At 41.6% G+C, this 20966-nt stretch overlaps 1 protein-coding gene across 2 annotated transcripts; it reads right to left on the bottom strand.

The window, feature by feature from the left end:
* Positions 1–231: 231 nt before the first annotated feature.
* Positions 232–1408, bottom strand: LOC126947897 (uncharacterized). Of its 2 annotated transcripts, none has more exons than XM_050779003.1 (2): positions 934–1408; positions 232–645 (listed from the first exon to the last, which is right to left on the bottom strand). In XM_050779003.1, the coding sequence occupies exons 1-2, from the start codon at positions 1348–1350 to the stop codon at positions 298–300; spliced, it is 765 nt and encodes a 254-aa protein (XP_050634960.1). In that variant the 5' UTR covers positions 1351–1408; the 3' UTR covers positions 232–297. The 2 variants fall into 2 exon arrangements, with proteins under 2 accessions (XP_050634960.1, XP_050634961.1); XM_050779004.1 differs by having other exon boundaries at positions 973–1408.
* Positions 1409–20966: the final 19558 nt, after the last annotated feature.

Below are 20966 nucleotides of genomic sequence, written 5' to 3'. Positions count from 1 at the left end.
AAGTTTTTCTCATTTCTCCTGTCCTGAATCCGGGACAGGCATAGAACCCGTTCCGGCTTACGGACACCCTTCTAGCCTGTTTTCTCCATTCTCCCCCTTCCATGTCATCTATCTTTGCTATTTTGTCTAGGTTGAAATAGAGGTCAGGGAACCAAGTCGCCATAGGAGCAATTTTTGAGGTTTTATCTAAGACCTCATGAGTACTAAAATCAATTACCTGCCAGGTCAGGTTATATGGCCGGTGGGGGTTATTACTGTCAGCGACGCAGGGAAGGAGGGCTAGTAATAAGCAAGGGGCTAGATACGAGAGAGTCTTATCTTGAGCGGGTCCTCGGAGCGTCGGAGTCTCCATGTCTTAGGTGGAGTTGGTCCGGGCGTCTCTGGAGCAGCCTTGGCGTGGGATGCGTGGATCCAAGTGGAGATTCCGTCAACCTTTATGGCTGTGGGCGTGGTCAGGAGAACAATGTAGGGTCCTTTCCACTGAGGCTCTAGTCCTTGAGTGCGATGCCGTCTAACGTAGACAGAGTCTCCCACCTGGAAGGGGTGACTGGTCTGTGGATGTCCTGGTTGGTACAGTTCTGCCAAGGGGGCCCAGATTTGGGCCTGTACTGCTTGGAGTCCTTTTAGCCGGGCCTGTAGGTCAGTCTTAGGATCGGAGGGGGAGAAGGAATTAAGCAAGGTTGACAAAGGGGGAGGTCCTCCGTAGAGGATTTCATATGGAGTGAGCCCAAAACGGTTAGGCGTATTTCGGGCCCTTAACAGAGCTAAGGATAGGAGGCGTCTCCAATCTTTTAAACCAGTCTCTAAGGTCAATTTAGTAAGGGTCTCTTTTATTGTTCTATTCATTCTTTCTACCTGTCCTGAGCTCTGGGGTCTATAGGCACAATGTAATTTCCAATTAATCCCCAATATCCTGGCGAGCCCCTGACTTACCTGAGAAACGAAGGCCGGCCCGTTATCTGACCTAATTACCTTGGGAAGTCCGAATCTAGGAAAGATTTCTTCCAAAATTTTCTTGGCTACTATGTGTGCCGTTTCTTGCCGGGTGGGGTAGGCTTCTACCCATCCTGAAAAGGTATCTACAAACACCAGTAAGTACTTATATCCAGCATAGTGAGGTTTTACTTCAGTGAAGTCTATTTCCCAATAGACTCCTGGGCGGTTACCACGAGTTTGTTTCCCTTCTGGCACTCGGGTAGCCCCAGCGTTTACCTGCTGACAGACCTTACAGGCAGATGTCACTTGTTCTACGAGGGTACTTGCCTTTGGGATTAGAAAGTCAGTTTTTTCAATCAGTAATTTTAGCTTTCGATTACTCAAGTGTGTCCAGGCATGCATCTGCTGGATCATTGCCAGGGCCTCCTTTTGGGGAAGGACTATTTTTCCTCCTTTTTCCCAGTTTTTAGTGTCTTTGTTTTCTATAGCCCCTATGGCCTTTGCTTCTTCCTGGTCTTCTGGGGTATAAGTATGTTTAATAGTTATGTGGCTGGTTTCGTCAGGTTCTGTGGCTAGGGTCAGTACTTCCGCCATGGCGGCTTGCCTGGCCACTTGGTCAGCCTGTCTGTTTCCTACTGCGACTGGATCCTGTCCTTTCTGATGCCCGGGGCAGTGAATTATAGCCACTTCTTGAGGAAGAAAAAGGGCTTTTAATAAGGCAATTATTTCAACTTTGTTCTTGATTTCCTTTCCTTCTGAGGTTAGGAGACCTCTTCTTTCATAGATACTTCCATGAGTATGAGCCGTTGCAAAGGCATACCGGCTATCAGTATAAATGTTAGCTTTCTTTCCCTTGGACAGCTCTAGGGCCTTGGTTAGTGCTATTAACTCAGCCTTCTGTGCAGACGTGCCAGGAGGTAGTGATTGTGCCTAAATGGTGGTGTGGCCATCTACTACCGCCGCTTCCGCCCTCCGGGTACCTGAGTCAAGGTAACTGCTGCCGTCTGTGTACCAGGTGTGATCCGCGTCTGGGAGTTCTTGGTCTTTAAGATCTTCCCGTGTTCCATGGGTCTCAGCCAGTACTTGCCGACAATCGTGTGGGCTTGGTTGGTCTTCTGGTACCGGCAGCAGCGTAGCAGGGTTTAGGGTGACCGGAGGGCCAAACTGGATGCGGTCCGTGTCCAGTAGGAGGGCCTGGTAGTGGGTTAGGTGTGCGTTGGTTATCCACCGGTCCGGGGGCTGCCGCACTATGGCCTCTAGAGCATGTGGGGTAACAACAGTCAGTGGCTGCCCAAGGGTTAACTTAGCAGAGTCCTTGACCAGCATAGCGGTGGCTGCCATGACACGAAGACACGGGGGCCAGCCGGCCGCCACAGGGTCCAGCTTTTTAGACAGGTATGCTACCGGTCTTTTCCAAGGCCCTAATTTTTGGGTCAAGACCCCTTTGGCAATCCCTTGCCTCTCGTCCAGGAAGAGGGTAAAGGGCTTTGAGGTGTCCGGTAACCCAAGGGCCAGGGCAGACAAGAGTGCTTATTTTAGTGCCTCAAAAGCCAATTGATGCTCTGTCTGCCAGGTGAAAGGGGTGCTCTCCTTGGTGAGTGCATAAAGGGGGGCGGCCAGTTCAGCAAAACCGGGTATCCACAAGCGACAGAACCTAGCAGTTCCCAAGAATTCACGTACCTCCCTGGGATTTCGTGGTGGTGGAAGGCGAGCCACTGTCTCTATGCGCCCAGGGGTGAGCCACCTTTTCCCTTCACTCAGGATATACCCCAGATATGTTACCTTGATCTGACAGAGCTGTGCCTTCTTGGCGGATGCCCGGTATTCTTTTTCACCCAGTGCCTGGAGTAGATGCCTGGTACCTTGTATACAGATTTCCTTTGTAGGAGCAGCTAAGAGGAGGTCATCCACATACTGGAGTAGAGTCAAATCTGGATTTTGGGTCCGGAAGTCGGTTAGGTCTTGATGAAGAGCCTCATCGAAGAGAGTGGGAGAGTTCTTGAATCCTTGGGGAAGCCGGGTCCAGGTCAATTGGCCCGAAATTCCTTTCTCAGGATCCTTCCACTCAAAGGCAAAAAGTTCTTGGCTTTGGGGGGCCAGAGGTAAACAGAAGAAAGCATCTTTTAAATCTAATACTGTATACCAGTTATAGCCTGGTTTTAAGGTGCTGAGTAAGTTGTAAGGATTGGGGACCGTGGGATGGATGTCCATGGTTCTTTTGTTAATTTCTCTCAAGTCTTGGACAGGCCTGTAATCCTGAGTACCAGGCTTTTTTACTGGCAGAAGAGGAGTGTTCCAGGGCGAGCGACAAGGTCGCAACACTCCGAGTTCTAGAAATTTGTTAATGTGCTGCCGAATTCCTATATGAGCCTCTCGGCTCATGGGATATTGCTTGATAGACACTGGCACCGCCGTGGGCTTTAAATCAATTATGATTGGGGCTTGATACTTAGCTAGCCCGAGTCCTCCCGTTTCCGCCCAAGCCTGGGGAAAGTCTTGCAACCAAACATCGGGGAGGCTAGTGATGACCGGAGCGTCGAAAAGCCGATGCTCATCTTGCAGAGACACAGTTAAAATTTGGATGGGCTGACCGTCCCGATCTAATACCTGGGCCCCTGTCTCGGAGAAATGGATTTGGGCTCCGAGCTTGGTCAGAAGATCTCGCCCTAGGAGGGGGTAGGGGCATTCAGGTACCACCAAGAAGGAATGTGTCACCATTCCTTGTCCAAGATTAACTGTCCGGTGGTTAGTCCACTTGTGCAATTTTCCCCCTGTTGCCCCCTGGACCCAGGATGTGCGGGAAGACAGGGGCCCGTCTGCCTTTGTCAAAACTGAATGTTGGGCCCCTGTGTCCACCAAGAAGGTGGTGGGATGCCCCCCTACAGAGAGAGTTAGCCGGGGCTCGGGGGGGGCTCCAGAGCCTTGACACCCCTATTCGCTATCTTCACCTAGGGTGAGGACAGCGGCAGGTTTCTTTTGGTCTTTAGGATGCTTGGGGCAATCTTTAATCCAATGTCCCCGTTCTTTGCAGTAGGCACACTGGTCTTTTTCCACTTTTGACCACCTCTGCTTCTCTCCCTCTCTCCCTGGTCCTTTCTCTCTCAACTGCCGCCAGGATTTTTGTTAAATGCTTATCCCTCACTCGGTCCCTACGATCCTCTCGCTCCATCTGTTCCCTTGCTAACCTGGCTTCCTTTTCCTCAGGGGTTTCTCTCTTATTATACACTTTTTCTGCCTCCCTAACCAATTCCTGTAATCCATAGGTTTGGATTCCATCTAGCCTTTGGAGTTTTCCTTTTATATCTAATGCAGCTTGGTCTATGAATTCCATAGCTACGGTAGCCTTATGTTCTAGGGCCTCTGGATCGAATGGGGTATACATTCGGAACCCTTCCAGAAGCCTTTCCATGAAGGCTGCTGGGCTTTCGTCCCTTTCCTGAGTTATGGTCCTTACCTTGGCCAAATTTGTGGGGCGCTTTCCTGCCCCTTTGAGACCCGCCAACAGAGCCTGGCGATAGATTCGGAGACTCTCCCTACCTGGTGCCGTTTCATAGTCCCAGTCTGGGCGGGTGAGGGGAAATCCCTTGTCTATTTCATTGGGAAGTTGGGTTGGGAGGCCTCCTGGTCCTGGCACATTTTTCCGGGCCTCCAGGAGGACTCGCTGCCTTTCTTCATTGGTTAGGAGGACCTGCAAGAGTTGCTGGCAATCATCCCAAGTGGGCTGGTGAGTGAGGAGAATGGATTCTATCAACGAGGTTAGGGCCTGGGGGTCTTGGGAAAAGGAAGGGTTATGGGTTTTCCAGTTGTAGAGGTCAGAGGCAGAGAAGGGCCAGTACTGGACCGTGCGATTGACAGTACGGAGGGGAAAAAGGGAGGATTGCCAAGTGGAAGGGCCATCTGGGTCCTCAGTCCGCCGCAAGCGGAGACGTGGAGGTGTTGGCGGTGGCGTCCGAGGGGTGAGCTTGGGCGGGGCTGGAGAAGGAGACGGGGTGGAGGGAGGGGCCGAGGGAGAAGTTGGAGAAAGGGTAGGGGCCGAGGGAGAAGTTGGAGAAAGGGTAGGGGCCGAGGCGGTAGAGGAAAGAGCTGGGGACAAGACAGGGGGCAAGGGTGAAGCGTAAGGTGGAGGTCCCAGAAGGGGGTTCTGAGGTGGAGGAGGCAGGGGGTCAAGAAGGAGGAGATCCCTCTGGGGTTCATCTGGGAGGACTGGCTTAGGCGGGTCCGGATTCCGATTCTTTGGGGCTTCTAAGGCAAGGAGGGTAGATTGGGATGGGGAAGGGGAATGGAGGAAGGGTTTCACCCAAGAGGGAGGATTTCGGACCAGATCCTCCCAAATAATTATGTAGGCCACCTGGTCCTGGTGTCCGAGTGGCCCAGGATCCATCACTTTTGCTTTAACCTGCAAGATAATTGAGAGGTTAAATGTTCCGTCCCGGGGCCATTCCCCATGGAGGGTTGGCCATTCGGACGAGCAGAATGTTTTCCATCGTCCCTTACGGACTTCTACAGAGAGATGGTGGGCTCGAGCCCGGACGTCAGGGAAGTGAGTCAGGGTTAGAGACAAAGGAGTCGTCAACGTCTGTCCCATTTCGTCCACGTATAACAAGGACAAAACGAAAGTAACAAAAATAAAGACCAGACAAGTAAGGAGAAGCTGCGCGGCCAGAGAGTGGCGCCACAAGATCACAAAATATTCAGATGGCAGGGGCGGCCTGCCTACAGATTTGAAGAGGCTGACTGAGTCATCAGCCTTCTCCCAGACTACCGCCAGGGCGTCCCCCGGGGCGTAAGTGGGAAGGTGCCGGACACGTCTGTCCCCCTTCCCCACTTAATTCAGAAGGAGTACTCCCCAGAGTTCAGAGTTAGCCGGCAAGACAGACAGAACAAAACGAAAGTACCTGGTAGGTCCGTTCAGTCAGCAGTCCGTGGCCCGGGCCAGATGGGTCTCCGCCGGATGGGTCGGAGGTCCTCGGACGACCCCACTTCCCGGCCAACGCACCAAATGTTGGAACCGAACTGTCGATTCCTTCCTGGGCAGGGGTCGCCGCGAAGGATCACCGACACGAGATTCACAGCAGAGAGTTATTTATTACTAGCGCGCTAGGCTCCTAAGCTTTAAGTTGGCCCTGGGACCCCGACTGCTTGTTACAGGCTGTTTATATAGGCAAACGTAAGTTCAAACACAGCTTATGGCGCGAAATTCAAACAAAGCTTAAGGCACAAAATGATTGGGTCTAGCTATGGCCTGAGCAAGGTGTCTTATGCTAATTGGTTAGAGCAGGACCTTATGAGGTTTTTTCCTGGAGTTGTTGATTCCGGGAACTTCGAGGCAGGGTGGGACCCCCGGAATTGGCAGGGTGGGACCCCATGAGGTTGTTTCCTGGAATTGGAAGGGTGGGACCCTATCAGGGTGGGTCCTTATCGAGGCAGGGTGGGACCCTATCCAGAGCCACCTGGTGTTAATTTTTTCTATATGAGGCCTAGTTTCTAAGTTTTATGAGGCCTAGTTTCAAATGGGAAAGATCAAAATTATGGTCATGTTTACCTCTATGAGAGAGGGAGAGAAACTATTTTGGGGAAGGTTACCCTGAGATCCCCAACTATGTTTTAAATTCTTTATTTGTTAGTTGTATTCCTCTCTATAAACTATTTCAAAATATGTTTTATTAATGACTATTAGAGTTAGGTGGTGGATGGGGAGGCCAACTTTGGCTGGAGGGAATCAAGGAAGGCAACAGGCTGGTCAAGGAAGCCAAGAGATGAAGGGAGATGGGGGTGAAGAGACAGGACGTGGTAAACAGGCACCATGAGCTTCTGCCTTTGAGCAAACTCAAAGAATGTGAGAATGGCCCAGTTATACTGGAACATGGAGACTGGGAGAGAATAAGCTTTCAGAAGAGCCTTTAAGCATTAGGGTTTTGTTTTGTTCATATACAATGGGAAGACATTTAGGGATTTTTAGCATAGAATTACATGAATTGGTTTGTGCTTTAAAAATACTTAAACGGGGCCGGGCGCGGTGGTTTAAGCCTGTAATCCCAGCACTTTGGGAGGCCGAGACGGGCGGATCACGAGGTCAGGAGATCGAGACCATCCTGGCTAACACGGTGAAACCCCGTCTCTACTAAAAAATACAGAAAAACTAGCCGGGCCAGGTGGCGGCGCCTGTAGTCCCAGCTAAGAATGGCGGGAATCCGGGAGGCGGAGCTTGCAGTGAGCAGAGATCGCGCCACTCACTCCAGCCTGGGCGACAGAGCGAGACTCCGTCTCAAAAAAAAAAAAAAAAACCTTAAATGGTATAGAGGCAGTCAAGCCTTGGGATATAACAATACTGAGTCTGGTATGATGCATACTTAGGGAACTACTACAATACTCCAGGCAAGAGACAATGGAGAGGTAACCATGGCTAGAATGATGGCACCAAAAAGTGGGAAAGAAAAGATGAGAGTGAGAAATAATAGAAATAGTGTTGAGATAAGAACAAGAAAGATCAGGGTGTGGGAAAGACATGAGTGTTAGTCTGTTTTGCAGTGCCATGCAGGAATACCTGAGGCTGGGTACTCTATATATTTAAAAAAAAAAGAGTTATTTGGCTCATAGTTCTGCAGCCTATACAGGAAACATAGTGCTGGCATCTGCTTCTGGTGAGAGCCTCAGGAAGTTTCCAGTCATAGCTGAAGGCAAAGGGGCAGCGAGTGTATCACTTGGCAAGAGAGAACACAAGAGAGAAAGGAGGGAGGTCCCAGTCTGGAAACAACCAGCTCTCTTGTGAGCTAACAGAGTGAGAGAACTCGTTCACTACCATGGGAAGGCACCAAGCCATTCATGAGCGATCCGCTCCCATTACCCAAATATCTCCCACCAGGCCCCACTTCCAACATTGGGGATCTCATTTCAAGGTGAGATTTGGAGGGGATAGACATCCAAACTGTAACAGAATATAAGATTCAGAGAAAACTCTAAGCTTTTGAGGTGAAATGGCAGAAGAGTTACAGTGATAATAGAAACAGAAATATCTGGATGCGCTGGTTTTGAAAAGAAAGATAATGAGTTCAGTTTTAAACACAATGAGTTTGGTACAATCCCAACAGAGATATTGAGAAAGTAACTGAGAACCATGTATCTGCTCAATGGTGATATTAGAAGTTATGTAGTTATAATTCCATCCAAAGGAAAAGTGAAGAAAATACTGGTGGGAATAGAATCTTCTGGAATGATTATCTTTAATGATTTGTAGGTCTCTGGTACTTATTGAGAGAGTGGTTTTAACAGAACAGCTAAAAATGTGATGTGCTGTTAAAAAGTACTAATGAAGTTCTAGTTATAACTCAGTTTTGAAACAAAATTTCTAAAGCGATTTTAATTAATTGTGACATTTGGTTCCAATTTTTTGATTTTTTTTTTTTTTTTTTTTACTTCCCTTCCTATTTATCACTCTTTTAGAGATTTTCTCACCTCCTGGGCACAGGATGAATGAAGTGTAGTCAAACAGTCTGGTTTCATTTTTTCCATTGACGGAGGCATCTTCCAAAGCTGCAGGGTTTTAGACATGACTTTGCTACAGTGATTTTAGTGATAATACCTAATATGTTTACATATTTTAGCCACATCCATTGAATTAATGGAATTAGTTTGCTTTTTTCTTTTTAACTAGTCATCAGTCTGTCAAGCACATAATGTAGCTAGTCCCACAGATACAATATCACGTTGGTATTTCATGTACTGAAGTCCTTTATCTGGAATATTTACATGATCTAATTCATGTCTTTACAGGCATGCTTTCTCCTTAAAGTGTTGCTGTAAAATTGTCATAATGAATCCTAAATATTTGGCATTTAAACATTTGTATTTACTCAGTTATAGGCCAGGTGCGGTAGCTGGCCCCTGTAATCCCAGCACTTAGGGAGGCTGAGGCAGGAGCATCACTTGAGCCCAAGAGTTTGAGACCAGCTTTGTCAACATAGCAAGAACTAGTCTCTAAAAATATTTTAAAAATTAGCTGGGTGTGGTGGGGTGCACCTGTCATCCCAGCTACTCAGGAGGCTGAGGTGGGAGGATCGCTTGAGCCTGGGAGGCCAAGGCTGCAGTGAGCTATGATGGCATGACTGTGCCCCAGCTTGGGTGACAATTAGAAGAGGCTTTGGAGAAAATTAATGCACATTATTTGACATAGGAGGAATAAGAATCTCAGAAACATTAGGAGACTAGGTAAAAGTCACATGGCATGTTAACATATGGTACATGATTGAATGTTATATAGTTACAAGGACAAACACATAAGGATTAAATATTACTTGCTTATTTCAGGCATTCTAAATACTAGATTTTCATTATGGACATCAAACTATATTAGGAACTGATGAGAAATCATCAAACGATAACATTGTTCTTGCCCTCTAGAACACACATACCTGGGGAAAATCTTTGCTGTGCCATCTGCAGAATCTAACAGAGAGACTGGGCATGGTGGCTCATACCTGTAATCCCAGCACTTTGGGAGACTGAGGGAGGTGGATCTATTGAGGCCAGAAGTTTGAGACCAGCCTGGCCAACATGATGAAACCCTGTCTCTACTAAAAATACAAAAATTAGCCGGGCGTGGTAGAGCACACCTGTAACCCCAGCTACTTAAGGCAGGAGAATTGCTTGCACCTAGGAAACGGAAGCTGCAGTGAGCCGAGATGGCACCACTGCACTCCAGCCTGGGTGACAGACAGACTCTGTCTCAAGAACAACAACAACAACAACAAAAAGAATCTAACGTAGAAAGTTGTCAGTGCTGGATGAAGGAAAAATGATTAAATGATTTTTGTCAACGAAATGCCTTTTCTTTATTACATGATAAAATTAGCAACAGACAAGCCAATCAAGGGATTTTATAGATTAATATATTTGAAATAAAGCAGTCAAACCATTATCAAGTGTCAGTTGCTGTGAGAGTTCACTTCAAACAAAATAATTTGCTGCCATTTTATTGTCAAAAAGGCGTGATAGGAGGATGGGAAAATTTAGCTAATTTTTTCCTCTTTTTTCTTCATTTAGGAAATGACTATACTTCTCACTCAATGCTAGGAAAAGAGGGTTATCTACAAAGGCACCTTGAAGTTAATATATATGAAAAGAGTAAATCTTAGATATTCAATCTGATGGCACAAGGTATTGAAAACTACTGCATATGATTTAAGCTTAACTCAGATTAGCATCTTAGGTCATTGAAGATCAGATAAATTTGGGGGGAAGTTTGGTAATGGTTAATAAAGGAACTCAGTGCTAGAATAGCGGAAGAGAGACGTAGTATCGTTTCCTGTTGTGGAGTGTAGTTTTCATTTTTTGTTTCCTTCTAAATAATGTATTTTAATAGAAAAAAAAATGCTTTTGGTTATGTGTGGGATAAAAGGTATGGACCATTAGAGTAAACTGTGCCAACATTATATGAAGCCACCATGATTAAAAGATACCAATACGGTTTTGGACTGAGATGAATTTTCAGGGGACTATTTAAATTAGTTCTATTTAGTGTTGAATAAATGCTTGGGCATTTACCCTTACGACCTGAAAAGCGTGTGTTCCCACAGAGTAGTAAACGATTCTGGATGTGGCCACAGTGTGGCGATGTTGCCGCACAGATTCGCCTCGCCCTGCTGAAGGAATGCTGAGTTCTCATACTGAAACACGAATTTCCACTGCTTGCGCTGACTTTCCTTTCCATTTCATAATACCTTATCAGAAACTCGTCTTTTTAGTTTCTAGCATCATTTCATAAGTGTGTGTGGCACACTTCTGCTGTTGTTGGTAGAGAACTTTAGGATTTGTATGCATCTGGCACCCCTATATTTACGTGTAACATGATACTTTTAATCGTTTGATCCTCCATACTCTAACAAGGAATCCATGTACCATCGCAGTTTCTCACTCATTTGTGGGATCCAAAAATCAAAACAATTAAACTTATGGACATAGAGAGTAGAAGGATGGTTACCAGAGGCTGGGAAGGGTAGTGGGGGGCTGAGAGGGTGGTGGGGATGATTAATGGGTACAAAAAACAGCTAAAAAGAATGAATAAGCCCTACCATTTGATAGCACAACAGGGTGACTGTAGTCATTAATAATTTAACGGTACATTTTAAAATAACTAAAAGAGCGTAATTGGAGTGTCTGTAACACACAAGATAAATGCTGGAGAGGATGGACACCCCATTCTCCATGGTGTGCTTATTTCACATTGCATGCCCTTATCAAAACATGTTATTTACCACATAAATATATACCTCTACTATGCAATCACAAAAATTAAAAATACAAAAATTGAAAAACAAACAAGGAATTTACGTAATGCTAAATAAACCAATTTCAATATATAATGCTTTTGAAATATCCAGTAGGACATATGAAATAATAGCAAATACCACCACAGTTCGTGAGTTTCATCCAAGAATGAAATGACGCTTGTTGTAAACAGCATTCACGAATTCATGTGCAAATCTAGCTGTTCATTCACTCCACAAATGTGAAGTGCCTACTCTGTGCCAGACACTCTTTCTGGATATGCAGAGACAGACAAAATACACTTGATACTTGCATAGTGGAGCAGAGTGACATTAAAAAGCTCTAATACCAAATCCATAATTACTACCTGCAGTTAACTTAATGAAGATACATTGAAATGATTCAGATGGGAAGAGAGGAGGGAGAGAGGTGATAGGAAGGCTAACCAGGTAAAGAATGTTTCCAGGCAGAAAGAAGAGCATTTAAGTAGGTACTGAGGGGAGTTTGGCCAAATCAAGAAACTGAAACAATGTTACCAAGATAATAGGGCTTAAAGTTTCTGAGAAGGGTAGAATGAGAATAGCAGAAGATGACTTGCTGGGTTAGCAAGGGCCAAAACAACCAGGCCCATCCATGAGTGAAATGACAGGGATCACAGATTTTTATTCCAAGTCCTGTTGGAAGCTGTTGGAAGCTTCATGAGAAAGAGAGCAAGAAGATTAGATTTTTTCGTCCTACTATACACTATGTAAATTCCAATCCTAACATTAAAATCTTTAAGGATTTTTTATGAGCTTTATTTTTTCTTTGGTTTTATATTTCTTTCCCAAGAAAACCTTGGACATGGGATGCTTGAAGTTGTGAAGTATAGAGCTTTTCAGTTAAAGCACACATACACACACACACACACACTCCTTTGAAAATGTATCTGATTCTGGTGATCATGTTTTACTTTTATATTGCAATATCACTCGCCATTCACCATTGAGTTTGTGTAATTTGATAGTTGAAAAGAATTTACCTTTATCTAAAAAAAGAGAATTAGTATAGTATTAAACTGTAGTTTTTCAATGTTTATTATATTTACCAGTCAGGAGGAATAAAGAACCAAAAACCCCTCAAATACTGTGTTCGATATATAATTGGAAGGAATAGAGATCCTTTAAGCTCAACAGAATATCTTTTGGCACAGTGAGGAAGCCTAGGTCCCTCCCTTATTGAATGAATTTGCTACATCACTCTGCGTGGACTATTTCCCAGGCTTACGCAGTGTCCGAGAATTCCAGTACGTTTCTTACCACACAATGTGTCTTGTAGAGTAATGGCTATGTGCTGAATGTGCTGAAGTGACTGAGGGCCCATCAGAATTGGTTACATGTTTTTTGGTGAGTTAAATACCATCTACACTAATCAGCTGCAAAGCTGGAACTTAGAGGAACAATAAAGAGAATAATGTAGGTTAGATATTAATTGTAGGCATAAAATGTCTCCACTTGCAATCTACCATCAGGAGAGAAAGTAGATCATTTACAGAAATAGATGCATGAGAAATTTGTTTAAAATAAACAGGTCTGGCTGGGTGGGGTGGGTTATTCTTGTAATCACAACATTTTGGGAGGCCAAGGCCATGGATCGCTTGAGCTCATGAGTTTGAGACCAGCCGTGGCAACATGGCAAAACCCTGTCTCTACAGAAAAAGTAGCCAGGGGTGCTGGCTGTAATCCCAGCTCTTAGTGGGGATGAGGGAGAACCATTTGAGCCTAGGAGGCAGAGGTTACTGTGAGCTGAGATTATGCCACTGCACCCCAGCCTGCCTGCCAGAGCCAGACCTTATCTCAAAAACAAACAAACAAACACACAAACAAGAAACAAATAGGTTTGGGTGATTAATTTGATTAACGTTTTTTAAAACTATATTTTAAAGAAATTAAATTTGAGATAAGGGTCTTTTGTATTTACCCACATATTTACTGTCTTAGCCCTTTTAGTATTTCTGTGAAGGAATCTCTAAGGCTGGGTCATTGTTATAAAGAAAAGAAGTTGATTTGGCTCATGGTTCTTCAGGCTGTACAAGAAGCCTGGTGCCAGCATCATGTGGTGAGGGCTTCAGGGCGCTTCCACTCATGGTGGAAAGAGAGGGGAAGCTGGTGTGTGCACATCATATGGTGAGAGAGGAAGCAGGAGAGACAGGAGGAAGACACCAGGCTCTGTTTTTGTTTTTTTTTTTTTTGAGATGGAGTTTCGCGCCTGTTGCCCAGGCTGGAGTACAATGGAGCAATCTTGGCTCAGTGCAAGCTCCGTCTCCCAGGTTCACGTCATTCTCCTGCCTCAGCTTCTCGAGTAGCTGGGATTACAGGCATGTGCCACCATGCCCGGCTAATTTTGTATTCTTAGTAGAGACTGGGGTCACACCATGCTGGCCAGGCTGGTTTTGAACTCCTGACCTCAGGAGATCCACCTGCCTTGGCCTCCCAAATTACTAGGATTACAGGTGTGAGCCACTGTGCTGGGCCTAAGCTTTTTGAATCTCTGGGTTTATAGTTTTTTTTTTTTTTTTAATCAAATTTGAGAAAAATTCTCCAATTATTTCTTCAAATATTATTTTCATTCCACACCTCTTTCCACACTTCCTTTTTTTGAGACTCCAGTAACGTGTAGCTTATACTGCTTGATATTGCACCACTGGAAAGTGAGGCTCTAGTCATTTTTTTTTTCCAGTTTAATCTGCTGTCAACCCTACCAGTGAAATTTGTATTACAAATAATGTACTTTTCATTTCCATCTCATTTGATTACTTTTTACATCTCCCTTTTCTTTCCTTATTATAGTTACATTCTTTTAAACTCTGAGCATTTTTTTTTTTTTTTTTTTTTTTGTGGTAGAGTCTCTCTTTGTCACCAAGGCTAGAGTGCAATGACGTGATCTCAGTTCACTGCAAGCTCCGCCTCCTGGGTTCACACCATTCTCCTGCCTCAGCCTCCCGAGTAGCTGGGACTACAGGCTCCCGCCACCATGCCTGGCTAATTTCTGTATTTTCAGTAGAGACGGAGTTTCACCGTGTAAACATGGATGGTCTCGATCTTCTGACCTCGTGATCTGCCCGCCTCGGTCTCCCAAAGCACTGGGATTACAGGCCTGAGCCACTGTGCCCAGCCAACTCTGAGCATATTTATAATATTCATTATAGCTGTTTTAAAGTTTTTGTCTAGTAATTTAATCATCTCTATCATTCCTTGGTCACTTTATAATGATTTATTTTTTCTGGGTTAAGGTTTATATTTTTGGCATGTTTAGTAATTTTTTATTAAATGCTAGATATTGTAAATTTCTTATTGCTGAGTGTTGAATTTTGTTGTATTCCTTAAATAGGTTCTCTGCTTTGTTCTGGCAGGCAGTTACATTACTTACAAATAAGTGTGGTCCTTTAAAGGCTTGTTGTTAAGCCAAATTGTGGTGGGTAAATGTAGCTATTCTCTAGGACTAGTTTATCCCCATTATAAACAACAGTCTTTTCTGGGGGTGCTAAAGAATGCCTAGTATATTAGTCTATTCAAGCTGTCATAAAAAAAATACCATGGACTAGATGGCTTAGGCAACAGAGATTTATTTTCTTATAGTTCTGGAGTCTGGAGGAACAAGGTGCTGGCAAGGTTGGTTTCTGATGAAGCCTCTCGCTGTGTCCTCACGCGGCCTTCTCTCTGTGCATTCTGAGGGAGAGAGAGAAAGATGAAGAGAGAGAGAGAGAAAACGCTACAGTGTCTGTTCTTTTCCTCATAAGGAAACCAATCCCATTCAATTATGGATTATCACAGATGAAAACGAATACTTCCTTACTTAAAATCTTTTAAAGGCTCCAGAATTATTTATGAGGTGAAGTTCCATTTCTTTCTTTCTTTCTTCTTCTTTTTTTTTTTTAAGCATTCAGGTCCTTTTAGGGTAACCCTCTCCCTGTCCAGTCTTTCCAATCAGTTTTATCTCCCAAACCCAATTCATCTGCTGTCCTATGAATGCTACAGGACGATGGTGAGAATCAAATAATGAAACAATAAGGCAAATTTTCTATAGCTGTTAGTATTATATTCCTCTATCATTTAAGACTCAGCTTAAAATCTTCCACTATGAGGCTTTCTCAGATATGTTATCTATCATGTCTTCCTCTGAACATCACAGCATGGTTACTATGTCTCTTACACAGTATTTAAGCATGCAAATGAATGGTCTATTTCACGGGATGGCAAACTATCATTCAGAGGCCAAATCTCACTAGCTACCAGTTTTTTATTGGAACACATTTGTTTTCTATTGTCTGTGACTTCTTGTGTACTTTAATAGCAGAGTTGAATTGTTGGACAGATATAATATGGTCTACAAAGCCTAAAATACTGACTATATTATTCTTTATGGAGAACATTTACCAACCCTTGAATCAGGTAGAAATGTTTTAGTGAAGAATGTAGCTATTACGCATTATGTTTCAAATATTTATTACATCTTTGAATTCTTCATCCTACAATGCACAGTTTCTCCCGCTCAGTATTATTTACATTTATTTGAAAAATTTTTTGTTGTGGGGGATTTTTCTGGACATTGTAGGATGTTTAACCATATCCCTAGTCTTTTTCCTGCTATATGCTGGTAGTAACACTCCTCCTCTAGTTGTGAATAACGCAAATGTTTTCAGACATTGCCAGATATCCCCTGAGTGGTAAACTCATCCCCCAATAGAGAAACAATGCTATAATGCATCATTAGATTGATCAAACATGAAGTTTTTTTGTTAAACAACTGAACTTCACTGATCTTTTGAGTATTCTACAGTAATGCCACTCAACCTTTTGTGCAAATGAGAATTACGTAAATGCAAGTGTGGGAAGTGCATTTGAGTTTAAAAAGTTGTACAGTTGATACTGATGCACATCAAATGTTGAGGATGACTTTTCTAGAGCTCAGGTGTGCGTCAGAATCAGCAGGAGGCTGTGTTGAAATACAGATTGCCAAGGCCCACTCCTTGAGGCTTTGATTCATTAAATCTGTCTGGGCTTTAAAAATGTGCATTTCTAAAACTTCCCAGTTTCCCACGAAAGCTTCCCACTAGCTGCAGCTAGTGCTGGAAGAATAACTTGAGAATCACTATATAGAGCATAGTTATTTGCATTGTCTAAATAGGCAATAGTCTTCTTGCAAACAAAATATTGTATTGATAGCATGAAAAATATGACATGGCCATGTAGTATAATCAAAGAAGTATGAAAGCTAGAATTAAAATGAAAACAAAACAAAAAATCCCACCTTGGATCCAGGCCTTGCTCAGCCCTTACTAGAAAGTCATTTTGCATCTCCAATCTCAGATTCATTATCTGAATTGTAATATGTAATTAGTTATCTTGCCTAGATAACATTAAATTAATTGATACTCAATAATAAACACCACTTTTACTCCACATTTTTCCTCACATACACTTCACAAAAAAGAAATTCTATTGATTATAGTGTATGGACTCCTTTTATCTAAAAAGACTCTACACAAGTAAAGCAAAAGTCACTGGAGGACCCTTTATCAGGGGAACTGAAACTTAATAATCACATTGATCTTTTTGGCCAATTCTAAAATAGTCTGTAAGAAGTACAGTGGGCCCTGAGTTCTGATCAGATAGATTATATCCTAGATTGGTTTAACTCCTTCTTGAAATACACAAATTCAGGATTTACTTTTTAATTAACCAAAACTTTTGAGATTCTAATAGATTGAGGGAGAATTATGAATATATCCATTGTGATTATTTCAGACTGCACTGAAAACATTTATGTCTAACATATTGGATTTTCTGGTTCATTTTGTGGTCCTTTATGAGAAATGAATGCGACTTCACTTAAGAATTTACTTGAAAGCTTTTGCCAGTAAGACACATCAGTCATTAGGAGGTTGCTTCTCAAGACAGATGAGTCCCACAGTATTCTCTACCATGTTTTCCTGCTGGAAGGTTGGGTAATGTATGTTACCACTTCTGTCATTAAGGGTATGGATCTTGCTTAGCATGACATTTTGTGGGATCCAAGTTGTGTGGTATTTATAGGCATCTAACTGGATGAATAACATCTGATGAGTTCAAAGCATACACATTAATGGTAATGTGGACATCTTTTTGAATAAACTACAAAAACAAGTCCAAATCCTGTGGTAATGCTTCCATCTGTCCTATGATATTCATTATTGTGGAATATCATACAGTGATGGTGTCACAAATGTTATGTCTCTGGAGCATCATGTAACCTTGAGAGCAGAAATATCTAAAGAACCAAAGGAGAATAAAGGCTATAATTAAAAATAAGTCCCAAGAAATAGTTTCCATGTGGTTGTGAGAAACCCTTGAGCACAGCTGGAAAATTTCAGGCTGAAATATGTTGAAACAATAGTTTACAGAGGAAAGTAGCTGGGTTTGTGGTTACACTTGGAAGTGAAATTTTCTTGCTTGGTCATAATAGCAAACTATAAAGTTTAGTAAAAATATTCCCTAAAGAGGATTTTACTCCCTGAATTACAAAGAGAAACATAATAGATGATTTTTTAAGTGACAGTATGGGCTAATTAATACTTTAGAAAAAGGTGTATTATATACAAATGAAAGTAAGTTGCAAGGTGTAAAGAAAAATATAGACTTATTTAACAACAAATGTTGAAGAATCCAAAATGCAAGAGAGGAAATGAGGAGTCAGTATAAAGTTGTAAAATAAAGTTACACTTGAAATCTTGTAATACAAATATTTCTTTTTAGTATTTGAATAAACATTCCAATATACACAAAACTAACTCATCTTATCCTTCCAGATTTGACTTCTTCTATATATTTTGTTGTTGTTGTTACAGGTTTCTTTCTTTAAGGCACCTAATCTTGAAACTTCAGCATTATTTTACATTTTTCCCTTTACTCACCTTCCAAATGAAATCAATTGTTAATTTCTTTTAATTCTATTGCTAATGAGCCATTCACATCCATTTTTATTTAATAAATTATATTAACACACTGGATTCATTGAAAATAGTTTTCAAAGAAATACCAGGCAAGCAGAGAAGTTCTGTGAAATTGTAATGTCTTCAGATACAGATAATCACTTGGAAATGGGAGGAGGGGATAGTAGGATAGTTAATTTGTGGTTGATGAAATTTTAAAAGATCAATGCCTTGAAAGTTAGAGTGGAATCCAGGGGTAAGGAGAGAGAGCTAAAAACCGATGTGTGGCAGGCAGATGTGGGTAATCAGGTCATCATGAATAGTATATTGGAAGGAAGGGGTGCATTTTAAAACAAGAATGTATGCTGCTGCTGACAAGTAGTTTTATCAAACTATAAAATGTGATTCCAAATATGGGTCTGGGGTGGAAATGAATTCCCCTTTTAGGAAAGTCGTTTCAATCAACGCTTCTTCAATCTTCAGACATATTTTTAGTAAGTTGTTTAGTCGTGAAAATAATGTTGAAATTTTGTTCAAAGTTTTTTTTTTTTTTCCTCACATAATGGTAAGGTGTTTATTTTTATCAAAAAGGAAGTTTAAAAGACTAATGTAATTTATAGTGCACGCTGGGTCAGTGGTTTGGATATCAACAGGTGATACATTTATATACTTTGTTGAGACCTAAGTCACAATCATAAGTTCAGTGATTTGATGGCTGCTAGGGTTGTATTAGTTTTCTGTTGCTGTGTAAAAAATTACCACAAACTTAGCAGCTTAAAACAAAACCCATGTTTTATTTCATAGATCCCTAAGTGATAAATGCAGGATGGTGTGAGTGGGTTCACAAGGCTGAATGAAAGGTATCAACTGGTTGTGTTTTCATAAAAAATGGGCATATCCTCATATTTTCTATTACTGGCAGAATTTAGTCCCTGGCAGTTGTCAGAAAGAGGTACCCATTTCCCAGCTGGGCATCCGTGGGCCACTGCTCCTCTGTCCTGAAGGCCTTCTGTAGTTTTCTAAAGGGGCTCCCTCTGTTCTCAGAGCAGCCATGGAATGTCATGAAGTCCTTCTCAGGCTTCAGCCCTCTCTGACTTCATCTTTTGCCATCAGCTGGAGAAAACTCTCCACTTTTAAGGGCTCACGTGATCGATCAGATTAAGCCCACCTAGATATTCTCCCTGTCTTAAGGTAAACATAATCACGGGAATAATACTATACGCACAAGCTCTGGGAGTTGGAGGAGATAGCTTTAGTGAGGGGATTTTAGAAATTTTGTCTACCATGCCCGTGTGATATTAGCAACTGGATAGCATGGTTATGGTTCACAACATAACCTAGTTAAAAAAGTGAAAATGGAATTGTTCTTCTTATTGGGATTGTGGATGCCATCATATCTCATTTTAAGTTGATTTAGATAAAAAACAAATTGCAGCACAAAACCAAAATAAACTCTATTTCCAAGACCAGAATGCTCTGATTAAATGAGAGTTAATAATGCAGGAATTAATATCTTTCAAAGATTTACAGTAAAATTTACCTAAGGTGATGTTTAAAAAATGAATATGGAGACAGTTTTGGTAAATCTGAAGACAATGAATTTACCCATATTTTATACAACTATTTGCATGATGCCAATAAATTGCATACATGTTGGCCAAAAGACTGTAGTGAAACAAAATATCAATTCTTAGATATTGTCAAGGGGAAACATAAGAATAAAATCTGGAATTGCCATGATTTTCCATGGTTTAAAAGAAAACAGTAAATTGGAAAATACTGCTTTCTTAAGAAAACATTTCCTAATAAAATTACCAGGTCTTCTCTAAGATTTCCCTGCTTCCTTGGATTCCCACCCCATCCAACATGCACATCATGTTCTTATGAATGTTACTAAAAAACTCTCATAGGAATTTTTTTTTTTAACAAAAAAACACTGGAGCAGATTTAAGTTAATTATACAAACCATTATAATGTAACAAAATTCCATATAAGACCCATTCAAATGGACACAAAATGATTTGATTCTACGATTATGTTCTTTGGGAATTGAATGGATGTTCCATTCTGAGAGAAAATATGAAATTGAATTACTAAAGAAAGTAAATCTATTTCTAGATTCAACCTAAACACAAACATTATTTGTTCTTGCTTAGCAGTGGATAAATAATTGATTATAAATTTTTAAGACACTGAGCAAAAACTGAGTAAGTTTCATTTCTGTTTTCTCATAAGAAATTTGTTGGTAAGAGAATAAAAGGGAAAGCCTGGAAATTATAAATTATTGGAAGAGCCTTATAGGTGCATATGTGATTGTAATTTAGAACAAACTAATTTTAATGACATTTTATTTATTATTTTTAAGAAATATTATATAAGCATTAGTAATTTTTTTTTCAAAATTTAATAGTGTTATTATATTGGTTACTACAAATTCAGTCTTATTTTTATTCATGAATCTTTTCCTATATAATATTAAAGCTAAATTATATTATAAATTGGCAAAATTAGTTATGTCAGGAGGAACTTTTCCTTCTTTTTCCCTTTTATCCTTAAAAAGACAACTTTTTTCTTTTAATTTCACAGTTCAAATATAATACCATAAACATATTCTTATTCATGAGAAATTTTATTTAATTATCTCATTTAAAAATGCTTATATGAGTCAAATTTAATGATTTATCAGCATGTATAATTTATTTCTAGTTTAGAATAAGCTATGAGTACAAAAAAACTCATTAATCAGAGTGTCATTAGTTCAAAATGTATAAATATTCAACTTAACTAACTGGGGTTAAATAGTGGAGATTTCACATTA

The sequence above is a fragment of the Macaca thibetana genome, chromosome 2, assembly GCF_024542745.1.
Source record: "Macaca thibetana thibetana isolate TM-01 chromosome 2, ASM2454274v1, whole genome shotgun sequence".
Lineage (NCBI taxonomy): Eukaryota > Metazoa > Chordata > Mammalia > Primates > Cercopithecidae > Macaca > Macaca thibetana.
Note: the sequence above shows the minus strand (reverse complement) of the source record. Positions and strands in the feature narration are given on the sequence as shown.

Excerpts from the sequence above, each read along its gene's own strand:
- LOC126947897 (XM_050779003.1), bottom strand. The coding sequence starts at position 1,350 with ATGATCCAGCAGATGCATGCCTGGACACACTTGAGTAATCGAAAGCTA. Across the intron at positions 646-933 it reads GGCCGGCCTTCGTTTCTCAG|ACTGACCTACAGGCCCGGCT; the intron begins GTAAGTCAGGGG and ends TCCGATCCTAAG.